Source organism: Hippocampus bargibanti, linkage group LG12, assembly GCF_051943395.1.
Source record: "Hippocampus bargibanti isolate YZ-2025 linkage group LG12, ASM5194339v1, whole genome shotgun sequence".
NCBI lineage: Eukaryota > Metazoa > Chordata > Actinopteri > Syngnathiformes > Syngnathidae > Hippocampus > Hippocampus bargibanti.
In genome coordinates, this window is record NC_142745.1 from 6,053,537 (window position 1) to 6,066,792 (window position 13,256).

Here is a 13,256-nt window from a genome sequence, read left to right on the forward strand (position 1 = left end):
TACTGAGCGTATTTTACAAAGATTCCACCACATATAGCTATATTTTACGTTTTAAGACTTGCGCTGAATATTCAGGAAGTCTTGTTTTTGAGTTGGTGACGAGTCCGTACGTGACGTCACGGAAGGTATCGTCACTGACGGCGAAAGTGACACACAATGCATTTTGGGTACTGTGTTTCGTCTGAAAACTTCGTGTTGTTCCGTGTTGATGGCGAAATTAGAAGGAAAATTCCCAGCAGACAAATCAGCCCATTTCCAATGGAGCTTTGGCCTCATCTTGTGCATTTTCTGGGACGCTACATTGCAGTCCAGACGCCTCAAAATGACACGGAAGGACTTCTTTAATCGATTGCAAATATTTATGCTTTCCTCTTCAGAACAATTACATACATATTCTTAACTGGATGAGTAACAAGAAAGCATCTTCTCTGAATCTGAAGCCATTGTTTTGATTCTCGAGCAAGGCAAGATGTCCTGGTGGCGTGACGTCACGAACAAGGGGGCGGGACCTTCTGAAAGTAGTTTTGAGACACTTTCAGTCATTTTTATTGGTGTTTTTCATTTGACTAAAAATATCAGCCTGTGTGTTTTGGGTATTTTAGATGCTATAAAACGTTTTTCTGATGTCAGTTAGGAAACAAAAAAGTGGTGTCGGTTGTCCTTTAACTACCCAATTGAAATGAAGTGTCACTCAATATATGCCAGATGATGTTTACTGTTATTTTATTGCAAATGTATCGTTTAAGGCTTAAAAGTCATCAAATGTTGGATTGAAAAAAAACTTACCTGGAGCTATAAGAGGTTTCAATCTGTAGCAGGGCTCTATCTCGAGCCCACTAGAGTTGTTGAATGGATGCTACTTTCTAACTCCTGCCAAGGTGCTCTTGATATGATTCTTTTTGTTGTGTGCGACATAAAAAATACCTATAGCACATTAGAAGTTCAATATACACTGAAAATATTAAAATATATTATTCAAAAGTATGCGCTGTCAGTGTCAATTAACTCATTCACTGTCATTCCCGAATAATTGAAAATATGACGTGGAGCGCCATTCCCAATTTTTTTCGTGTTTTGTTTTTTTCTTGGGGTGGGTGCCGATAAAGCGCTGGTCAGACCTCTGGAAATGTTTTTTCCCTCCCACGAGGGCAGCATTTGCTTTTTGTACAGCCGCCCCCCCCCCCCTCACTTGCACCTCATATTACGCCACCATAGTACTTAGGAAGAAGAAGAAGAAGAGAGTCTGAGGTTTCTTACGCTGCAGTGAGTATGTATTTAGTCCTAAAACTCAATATTTGATGTGTCCTGGAATTTGAGTACAAATGACAAAAACGCCGGCACTGGTGTGCACACATTTTTTCACATCGTCTGGCAGTGAATGAGTTAAAAATGAGCATGACTAACTGAATGTAATGTAATCCTGTGCGAAATGTTCTTTGCACCCCGTCATACAAATCTCACTATTCCATTCATTTATTTCCATTGGTGTTTCAGAGTTGGAGTCCGGAGCGGAGAGAGCGCATCACATCCAACAGATTGTTGTGACGCTGCCTCGGACCATCATCGTTGTCATGAGATACCTTTTTGCTTTTCTCAATCAGTGAGTTTTTTCTTATCTGCATCTTTTTGACTTTTCTTTACAGACTGTTTTGGGGTTAAAGTTTGCTTCTCAAGTTCTACCATAATAATGGCTCTCCAGATACCATGCCGTTGAGATCCCTTTCATGCAAAGTCAAAAACATCGTTTTTCTCATTTTACTGTTTTAAAAACATTCAATTGCATCGAACCAGCACCAAACTACACAACTCAAATGAGCTGGTGTTTTAGGAATAAAATTATGTCCAATTTGCCTGACATATCCTTTACATTCTTTGTTTTTAGTATTATTTTATATGTATTTGTGCTTCAGTCTTTCCCAGTATAGTGATGAGAACATGATGGATCCATACAACTTAGCCATCTGCTTTGGTCCCACGTTGATGCCCATTCCCGACAGTCAGGACCCGGTGTCATGCCAGGCGCATGTGAACGAAGTCATCAAGACTATCATTATGCATAATGAAGTCATCTTTCCTAGTCTTCGTGAACTCGACGGCCCAGTCTATGAAAAGTGCATGACCGGCGGGGAGGAATATTGGTGAGTGAACTATCAGTAAATTATCGGTAATCTCTGATCCATTGGTGAAAAGGAGGCTTTCATTCTCTCCTCTTTCGGATTCATCAAGTGTTTGTCTTGTACTCAAAGAATCATAGGGTACATGGGGAAAGTCGTTGTTTTTATGTTCCTGTTGTGTTTATTATTTTGCTTTGTGTTGACTATTATGTGAAGCACTTTACAGTAAATTGCATTGTATTATATTGTACTTTACCTTCTTTTTCTGTCTGTCTGTCTAGAAACATATACATTGGAGGCGTGAGTGTGTGTTACTTCCGGGTTGAGTGAACGCTGGGGCGAATGGCTGCCGCTGCTTACCCGCAGAAAAGAAAAAAAAATAATGTTCTTATCCCATGACTATAAACTGTCCTAGAGAGTTTTGAAAGGCTCTAAATATAAATAAAAATATAAAATAAATAAAATAAATAAAAAAGTATTATTATTATAAAATCTATTTTTAACACTGTATATATTTTGGGGATAAATTCAAATGTAATTTCTTTTAAATATTCCATATCACTTCAGCATTAAATTTCATTTATGTTTCACTGCAGCGACAGTCCTCACAGCGAGCCAGGAACTCTTGATGAAGCTGACAATGGAACTGAACCTCACACAAGTGATGAAGGTCGGAATCTTCGTTGAGAACGGTCATTTGCCCCACATTTAGCCGTTTTTTTGTAATCAACTTATTTGCTCTAAGTAACGGTGGTGTTTTGCTTCATTTACTGACTCTGAAATACTTAACGGAAGCTTCTGACTTGGTCTTGGTCATATTTCTTGAGATGGTGATGACATTACTTAAGCATTACTGACCTCTACTGGTTGGCTAAGCAAAATGCATTCATCTGCAATTTGTCGCCGTGAAGACTAAAAAAAAAACAATTCAGCTTGATTCGCGTCTTTCTAAAACGTTTCGATATTTTGTTTTATTATTGTTGTTCTATTTTTTATTCTTTTCAGAGGTTGAACAAATCGAGGCCATCGCTAAATTTGATTACGTGGGCCGCAGCCCCAGGGAGCTTTCATTCAAGAAGGGAGCGTCTCTGCTACTCTATCACCGGGCATCGGAAGACTGGTGGGAGGGGCGACACAACGGCCTGGATGGCCTGATCCCTCATCAATACATTGTCGTGCAAGACGTGTAAGTAACTTTTTTTGATTCAGCCATTGCTCTTTCTAGTGTACTTAATATACTGTACAACTATTCTTTAATTTATGTTAAAGTCGTTTGTGCTGGAGAGAAATATGTTCGATCGATAAAGGGAGAATTTTTCATTCTTGGAAAGCTTTTATCAAAACCAAGAAAGATAAAGTTGTATTTGGTTTTGGAGGCCAGAAACAGCATGACTTTGAATATGGGATGTAACGCATCTGTCGCGATCTGATTGACAACCAACGGGTGGCGCTGTCGTCCCCGCCGGCACCTGCACAGGTGTTGGTCGTTCCAATCTGTGGCAGACTGTCACGTTCTGGTTGGCGACCAACGGATAGCGCTGACGGCCCTGCCCTCAGTTGCACAGGTGCTGGTCGTCCTCATCAGTGGCAGTTAAAAGGACTCCCAGCATGACCATTCGGGGTCGGGTCATTGCATTGTACTGCAGTGTATTGTATTGCATTGAATGTGTTTGCTTCACCCTGTAAGGTTTGTTTCATTTTGGCAGATTTTCACCCATGGTTTTCTTTGATTTCTTTGATACTTTGTACTTTTCTGTTCCGATAACTTTGATGTTTTAGATTTTGTTCCTGCTGACTTTATTTTAATACAATTTGTCAAGTACAACCTACTGCTCCCTCCTGCCTGCTTATTTGGGATCCACAACCATCACCACCTCGTGAACCGTGACAGCATCCTGACGACTGTGCTGTAATTCTCACAGGGATGATGCCTTCTCAGACAACCTCAGTCAGAAAGGCGATAGTGAAGCCAGTAGTGGGCCACAACTGGATGAAAAAAACTCATCCAAAAATGACGGTCCCTCGCCATGTGAACAATCACCCGATTACAGCTTTGGAGGCGTCATGGGCAGGTCAGTGAAATCAACCTCAAAATGAACTCTTTTTAAGGTCTCAAGGCTTTCCATGTGACATGATGTACCATCTAGGGTCCGATTGCGTTCCGACGGAGCAGCGATTCCTCGCCGTCGCAGCGGCACAGACACCCAGAGTCCAACCCGAGTGCCCGACACGCCCCCGCGGGCCGCTGCCTGTCCCAGCAGTCCCCACAAGATGTCCGTCAACAAGGCGCGTTTAGAAAGCCCAGAAAAACGGCGATTGGGGACTTTTGGTAGTGCAGGAAGTATAAACTATCCGGAAAGGAAGGCCTATCCTGAGGGTCATCCACTGAGGCCAATGTCAGGGGCCACTCGCCATAGCAGCCTTGGGGACCACAAGTCACTTGAAGCTGAAGCTTTGGCTGAGGTGAGACTTGCATGCCAATTAGCGTTGCTGCTATTTTCCGTGATTTTATGTTCTGCATAATCACCCAAGAATTTGATTATATAATACATGCGCTAGTTTTATTGGCATGACATCTTCACCGCGGCTGCCAATAATTACGGAGGGCAGTGTGCAAAGTATTATGATTCCCACGCTGTTCATCTTATCTTGTTTTTAACTCATTCTCTGCCAGATGATGTGCAAAAATGTATCCACTCCAGTTCCAGGGTTTTTGTCATTTTCACTCAAATTGCAAGACCCACCGAATATTGAGTTTTAGGACTACATAAACATTCAATTCACCGTAAGAAACTTCTTTCATCAGAAAAAAACAGTTAATTCCTAAATTATATGGATCTGCAGTTATCTGAGCTTGAAATGGGGGCGGCTGTACAAAATACAATACAATACATACATATTGATTCATATCGCGCTTTAACAACAAACAGTTGAATCTGTAACAAAGTGCTAACATGGACAAAGGCAACTTTCCAGAGGTCTGACCAGCGCTTTATCGGCACTCCCCGCAAGAAAAAAACAAAACCCGAACAAATTCAGGAATGGAGAAACCTTAGACTCTCTTCTTTCATCAGAAAAAAATAGTTAATTCCTAAGTTATATGGGTCTGGAATATAGTAATATGAGGTGCAATTGGGGGCAGCTGTGCAAAAGGCAAATGCCCTCGTGGGAGGGAAAAACATTGCCAGAGGTCTGACCAGCGCTTTATCGGCACCACCACAAGAAAAACTAAAACCAGAACAAATTCAGGGATGATGCTCTCCGTCATATTTTGAATTCCTGAATAAATTTGGGAATGGCAGTGAATGAGTTAAATATCTTCACATTCAATATGAAAGGCTGCAGGTTGAGCGCCAAAAAGACCATCATGACCATGTCCCAATATTTATGGAAATGACTGTGTAGGACACATATTTTCAAGATTAAAAAATCATTTTGTGTTGAGAAATACTAATATAATGCATAGCATTATATATATATACAGTAAAGTCTCGTTATATCGATATTGGATATATCGATAGTCCCGGTTATATCGATACTATTTCTATGCACGCACTGAGAAAATTACATGCAAACAGGGTTGGATATATCGATAGTCCCGGTTATATCGATATTTTTTCGGACTCCCTTGAATATCGATATAACGAGACTTTACTGTATATATATATATATATATATATGTTTGTTCTTGCCCTTAACCAGGACATCGAAAAGACCATGACCACGGCGCTCCATGAGCTTCACGAGCTGGAACGACAGAATTCCGCCAAGCAGGCTCCCGATGTGGTCCTGGACACCCTGGAGCCCATGAAGAACCCAGTTAGCTCCGAGCCCGGCAGCCCTTTGCACACCATCGTGATCCGTGACCCAGATGCGGCCATGCGACGTAGCAACAGTTCCACCTCAGAGATGATGACCACCTTTAAGCCGGCGCTGTCTTCCCGGCTCGCCGCTGGCGCTCATTTGCGCCCCCCGCCCATGAGGCCGGTACGCCCCGTTCCCACCCAGCACCGCTCAAGCAGCTCCAGTTCTTCTGGAGTGGGCAGCCCAGCGGTAACACCCACTGATAAAATGTTTCCCAGTAACAACACGCCCACCGTGCCCGGCATCAACGTGTCCAATGATGGTGCTGACAAATCTGGTACCATGTAGCAAAGGTCAATTTAGAGGTCAATTTAGAAGTGGGACTGCAACTCCTTCTTCATATTTTCGTGACTGATTTAATCTAGTGGTGAAAAACGAGAGCTGAGGGGTGGGCAAAATTTCCTACAGCTCAGGGAGATCGTAGTTCAAAAAGCAAAAATCACCTCATTAACTCATTCACTGCTACTCCCAAATTTATTCCGGAATTGAAAAGCATGACGTGTAGCACCATTCCCGAATTTGTTCGGATTTTGGTTTTTCTTACGAGGGGTGCCGATAAAGCCCTTGTCAGACCTCTGGCTATGTTTTTTTGTCCTCCCACGAGGGGGCGGCATTTGCCTTTTGTACAGCCGCCCTAATTTCAAGCTCAGATAACTCAAGACGATATAATTTAGCAATTAACTCTTTTTTTTCTAGTCTAAGGTTTCTTACTCTGCATTGAATATTTATGTGGTCCTAAAACTCAATATTCTGTGGGTCCTGCAATTTGAGTGAAAATGACAAAAACCCTGGCACTGGAATGGACACGTTTTTGCACATCGTCTGGCAGTGAACGAGTTAGAGTAGATCAGTGGTCCCCAATCTTTTTTGCACCACGGACCGGTTTAATGTCAGACAATATATTCACGGACCGGCGGATACATACAAAAAAATAAAATATGACAAGCAGGCATTTTTTACTCATTTTGCCCGCTTACGGTGGGCTAATTTTAGCGGTATGTATCACGTGACCTAGACAAGCGTTTTGACATGCAGCAAGAGTTGAGTCATGGACGGATGTAAGCTGGTAATTTTTCATTTTTCAAAATAAAACATTGTTCGGACTCAGATAATAAATAAAACGGAAATTATGTCAATTATTTATTCTTTCTGCGCGGCCCGGTACCAAATGACCTACGGACCGGTATCGGTCCGCGGCCCGGGGGTTGAGGACCTCTGAAGTAGATGATGAATGAACACTGCATAAAAAAGGGACAAAAGTAATTTTGTGTTATTTATAGACAATGCGAAGACAATGCATTAGATTGAAGATTCGGCAGGTTGAGTTAAGTCAAGTCAGGTTTGAAGTTACCAATATTGACGTGGTACAAAATAATACATCGTTTTCGTCTATCTGGGTTCACAATAGTCACTCCCATGACATATTTTGTCCTTTTCACTTCTGATGCATTTCTGGCACATGTAACTTACCCATTTTCTATCGTTACCCAACAACATTTTTAAGAAAGCTACAGTACATAAAGTTGATCTATTTCAACCTCATTCTGCTAATCTGTCCAAAATGGCAACCAGCTTCAGTTTTTCAGCACTCCCAAAACCAATCCTTGATCTAATGCAGGGGTGTCAAAGTCATTTTTTGCCGCGGGCCACATTGTAGTTATGGTTTCCTCTCGAGGGCCGTTATGAATTTGGGGAAAGCCATTAGAATGTTTAAATCCCTTCAAATATTACATATAGAGCACACAGCAAATTAATGAATAACTCGTTTTCAAATCTGAAGTCAAGAATAATGACTTTTATTGTGGTTGACATCCAAAAATATGAAATATTGGCTCAGATTTTAGCAATCATCATGGAATTTAACAAGTTTGATTTGCTTTCGCGGGCCGAAAAAAAATGATGTGGCGGACCGGATTTGGCCCGCGGGCCTTGACTTTGACACATGTGATCTAATGTGATGAGTCAAAAAAAATGGAACCAGCCTTTGGTAAAAGTAACCCAATTTGCTGAAAATTCACACCGACTAGTGATTGGGTTAGAAAACCAATTCAGTGTTATGCTGTAAATGGACTTTGGCTTTACAAATACAGTAAAGTCTCGTTATATCGATATTCAAGGGAGTCCGAAAAAATATCGATATAACCGGGACTATCGATATATCCGACCCTGTTTGCATGTAATTTTCTCCGTGCGTGCATAGAAATAGTATCGATATAACCGGGACTATCGATATATCCGATATCGATATAACGAGACTTTACTGTACCACGTTTGTGCTTAATGCGGTAATGTTTAATGGGGACACACGCAAGTATGAGATATGATAACGGAGAGAAACATTTTTAGGTTTGGTGTTCAATGCTGTGTTTGAGAAAATAAAACTGCGAGTATTTTTTATGTTTGCTGAATGGCCTTCATGAAAAACAGTTGCGGGTGAATTTTCCGTAAAATCATGTCGTTTGGCTTTCCAATCGTTCTGCGGCAAACCGATGCATTATATCTTTTTTTTCTGCCTGACTTCACTCATATCTATCTGGAGTGAAGGGTTGTCATGGTGATGCAAATGTGGTGGTGGGGGTGGGGGCTGAACATGTGCAATAGCCTCAACCTTTGCCTTCATTCAAACTGATGATAACCACAGTACATGTGTGCAAATTTAGAATTTTTTTACCTCGTGTTCAATTTACTAAATCCGCTTGAATGCATCATTTGGACTAGTGAACATATCCAGACACACTGAAAAACTGGGGGGGGGGGGGCACATTGGCGACAATGTGCTAGTTAATAATAATAATAATGATAATAATAATAATAATAATAATAATAATAATAATAATAATGATGATGATGATGATGATGATAATAATAATACATTTCATTTGTAAGCGCCTTTCAAAACTCTCAAGGTCACTTTACAGTCACTGGATCAGCTTTTCTGCGCGCGAGCAGCGGCAGCCACATGTGTCAGCCTACACTCAACCCGGAATAACTCAAATAAAAAGCTAGCTAGCTATTAGATAGCCAACAGATAGCCAGCTAGCTAGCCACTATTTAACCAATGGATAGCCAGCTAACCAACCAGCTATCTAATAGAAAGATAACTAGCTGGATAGATACTAAGATAGCCAATAGACAGCCAGCTAATAATAATAACAATACATTTAACTTGTAAGCGCCCTTCAAAACTGTCAACGTCACTCCAAAGTCACTTGACCAGTTTCCCTGTGGGTGAGCATTTGAGTTACTTCCGGGTTGAGTGAACTTAATCCGTGGAAGCATCGTGCTCATGCTGTAACAGCACACGTCTAACTGTCACAGTGATGAATCTACAAATTGCTTTAGTAAATGTGTAAATACAGTCAGGTTGTTTTTTTCTTTCTTTGTAAATGTCTTGAATTTGTATGTACTTAAAAGGGAGATGATGGACATGAAGCGTACTTGAAAATATCTCAACCAAACAACTCAATACAATACAAACATATTGTATTACTTTGTGAAATCTACCCTGCTGTAGTGTGTGTAGTATGAGACTAAGGTGACGGCTGGATTGATTCTGTTTTATTCTTGACAAACGTAGTGAGGGAAAAAAAACTTGAAGCCAGAGGTGTGAATGGAGGGTGATCAGTTCAGGGTGTAATTTGCATACACGACTGAGGAGGAGTCGCATAACATGGATGAAATGTGCTAAGCAATTTCAGTTTATGTGACAGTGCTAAAAAGGAGACCCGGCATCACACTGTCAGTTAAAGGACAACCGACGTCTCTGGACAAGTTGTGTCCATAATTTGTAAAATGGCTTCAAATGACTTCTACTGGCCGTATTTTAATACGATTCCACCGCATATAGCTATATTTTACGTTTTAAGACTCGCGCTGGTTATTCCGGAAGTCTTGTTTTTGAGTTGGTGACGAGTCCGTACGTGACGTCACTGAAGGAACGCCCCTGACCGAAAAAAAGGACACATTGTAGCAGTCCTTCCATCACGTCAATGCATTTTGCTGTACTTCTATGGTCTGAAAACTTCGTGTTGCACCAAAAAGAGGCAGAAGAGGGCGGCCGTGTAAGGAATTAATCAGCCTGTGGCAACGGGCTGATTCATTCCTGACACAGAGCTCAGCCGCCATCTTCTGCATTTTCTGTGACACTACACGTCAGTCTTGAGCCATCAAAACGACCCAGAAAACCTTCTTTAATCGATTGCAAACATGTATGCTTTCCTCTTCAGAACTATTTGAATCGTATTCATAACTGGATGTGTAACAAGAAAGCATATTCTCCGAATCGGAAGCCATTGTTTTGATTCTCGAACAAGGCAAGACGTCTTGGCGTGACGTCACGAACTGGGGGCGGGACTAAAATGCCCAATTCGCAGCTCAATTTTTTTGCAGATTTAGGACACTTTAAGTTATTTTTATTGGTGTTTTGCATTTGAATAAAAATATCATAGTGCATGTTTTGGGTATTTTAGATGCTACAAAACGTATTTCTGATGTCAGTTAGGAAACAAAAAAGTGATGTCGGTTGTCCCTTAAGTCGAGTTTAGTAATAATGTCAAGTTTGAATGCAGCGGCATTTGTAGTATAAATTGTTCTTCTCTCATTTTGTTATGAGAGAATTGATTACATGCATTTCTGATTGGCTGTAGAAGAGCAAACCTTGACTCAAAACATTTCAATTCTACTTCGGTTGGTATTAACTAATTAATCCGCTTGTAGTAAGTAGAGTATATATAAAATTTACCACACTGAAGCATGAATTTTGTTAATATAAAATGTTCTTTTATTTCCTGTCATATACTGCCAAAAACGAGCAGCATCTGGTTATCACGTTGGGCTCACAATACACAGGTGCATGAAAATGGTTCCGGTTTTCCTGTGTGGAGTTTCCATTCCCTCTCTGTGCCCGTGTAGATTTTCTCCGGGTACTCCAGTTTCCCCTAACAACACAAAAAAACACGTATGACATGTTGATTGGTCACTCCAAATTGTCCCCAAGTGCGATTGTGAGTATGAATGGTTGTTTGTGTGTGTGTGTGTGTGTGTGTGTGTTGGCTGGCGACCAGTTCAGTGTGTCCCTTGCCTATTGCCTAAAGACAGCTGGTATAGGCCCCAGCACCCATCACGACCCTTAGATATGCAAATTAAAACACGGATGGATGGATATTGCCCAAAAAAATAAACATTCTCAGCTGTCTCAAGTTATTCAGCTCCCCCTGCTGGTTTCTGGTGGTACCGTCTTGTCATAAGCAAGTTCATCTCAACTTGTAAAAAGATACGGTATACGTGTACTGTACTGTATATTAGTTATGTATGCCTTTGTTAAACAAGACTTTTGCACCTATTCAATTTTATGTATAAAATATGAGAATATTCATGAGCGAATATGAAAAATATGTTCATGTTAGACTGTTTTATTTATACAGTAATGTAAAAATGGAGCTGGACATCGAGAGTGCCTTTTGTGCACCATTTTGATTTTTTTTTTTTTACTTTTGTATTACAATTTTAATATGTTGTCTCTTAGTTGTCATATTTATTATGGTTCCTTTTATATGATTACTCTCGATTGCTGTTTCTGCAATAATTTGTCCAAGGTCATTTTGCTTTCCTGTGTTGGGTGAGAGATAAAAAGTAAATTTAAAAACCACTATGCACCTAATCTACTGGTTCCCAAATTCAGTAGAGTGTTCTCAGAATATTTATTGCATCTTGTTGTTTTCCCCGTGATGTGTCTGTGCTGTGCCTGAGCCATAAATGCATCTTTTTATTCCCTTCTGGTACAAAGTAAACGCGTTGCAGTATTGCTGGCAAACGCACAAATGAGGGATATGACTTATAGAGCTTAAAAGGCACTTACTTGTTGTGTTTTTTTCTCCATGGGATGAAAAAAAAGTCTCTTCTGAAATGGTTGCCGAGCAGGTGCGATAATAGGATTAAAAACAAAAACAAACAAACAAAAAAAACCATAAAACTTTGCTGTAAGATAGACGACTGTGCCTGTCTCGTTGTGATGATGGAATGTGAGTTGTTGTCAATCTTCTCTTTTATTGTTCGTCTAGTGGTGTGTGTCTTGGTTAATTAGAATCCTGTGATATACCTTACCACAAAGTGGATGTTGAAAAGATGTGCATACAAATAAAACCATTATTGATCAATATTTTTTGTAATTATTTCAGACAATGCACTTTATGTTGATGAACGCTTCCACAAGAGTGTCCAATCCAAGATATATCTAAAAAATGTAACTGCCACGTCAAAAGTAACACAGCATTTGGTCCAAAGAGATGAGATTTCATCATGAGATCATGAGATTTACTACAGCTTCAGCACACAAAATGGCAACCAGCTTCTGTTATTCCAAATCAAATCTTCAAATCTTTGTCAAAATAACCAACTCAACCTTGGGTAAAAGATACCCAGCGAATGGGTTAGGAAAACAATCCAATATTTTTTTGCTTTAAAAAATATACATTTATGACAACGGGTTTGAGATTTAATGTATGACTGAGTTGTTACTTTAAACCGGAAGTCAAGTTCTTCGCTGCTCCCTTACTAGTGTAAAGTCGTTATCCGGATTAATATTACGTTTATGGAATTTGGATTAGTATTTTAAAAAAATCCTCGTTTTTAATCCATCTCACGGGACTGCCTTGTTTTGACACTTGCTGTCGGCTGAAAATAACATTTGGGCTGAGCTCGCGAACGTCACGTTTTCTATATTGTTTAAAAATATATTTAACCTGGCCTAGAAGTAGTTCTCTTTTTATTGACCATTTTATGTGCTATAATCTACTGTGGAGATAAAAGACCGAACAAGATTTGACTTCTTAACTAGTTTTTTTTCTCTTCATTTCGCTTACATTGTCCCCGTTTATTTTTCTTTAGTCGTTTGCAGTGCTTATTATGGCCGCATGGTGGCAATGCATCATCATTACAAAAAAACTGCAAAGTCGTTCGAGGCTGTCGAGCTCTGGAAATTTAGTCTGTTCCAAATTGCAAACCGGTGTTCAGAAAAGTGCATCTTGCTTAAAATTGAATTACCTTTATGATCTAACGTTTAGAGTGACGGGGCACAAAGAAAATCCAATTTGTTCCACCTGAAAACGTGTAACTGTTGAACAAGAACCTAGCCTACAAAACTGAAGTCACCAAAAGAGCACAAAATTGCTGGTGTTTATGAAGAGCTTTCGACGTTTGACACCTTTAATTAAGGCCTAATGTTTGGGAAAAGATCAGGAATACCGTTGTTTGTTGCAAATTAGTAACTCTTGACTCTCC

General features: G+C 40.2%; 1 protein-coding gene across 3 annotated transcripts in view; it reads left to right on the forward strand.

Moving 5' to 3' along the window:
• The window catches only part of srgap3 (SLIT-ROBO Rho GTPase activating protein 3), a 68,651-nt gene extending 56,518 nt beyond the window's left edge, over positions 1-12,133 (forward strand). For all 3 annotated transcript variants that reach the window (XM_089010540.1, XM_089010538.1, XM_089010539.1), the window contains 7 exons: positions 1,495-1,600; positions 1,911-2,138; positions 2,711-2,784; positions 3,120-3,300; positions 4,037-4,186; positions 4,262-4,577; positions 5,817-12,133. In XM_089010540.1, coding sequence (XP_088866666.1) covers positions 1,495-1,600; positions 1,911-2,138; positions 2,711-2,784; positions 3,120-3,300; positions 4,037-4,186; positions 4,262-4,577; positions 5,817-6,266 — 1,505 coding nt within the window. In that variant the 3' untranslated portion in view covers positions 6,267-12,133. The remainder of the gene's footprint in view (positions 1-1,494; positions 1,601-1,910; positions 2,139-2,710; positions 2,785-3,119; positions 3,301-4,036; positions 4,187-4,261; positions 4,578-5,816) is intronic.
• The last annotated feature ends 1,123 nt before the right edge of the window (positions 12,134-13,256 follow it).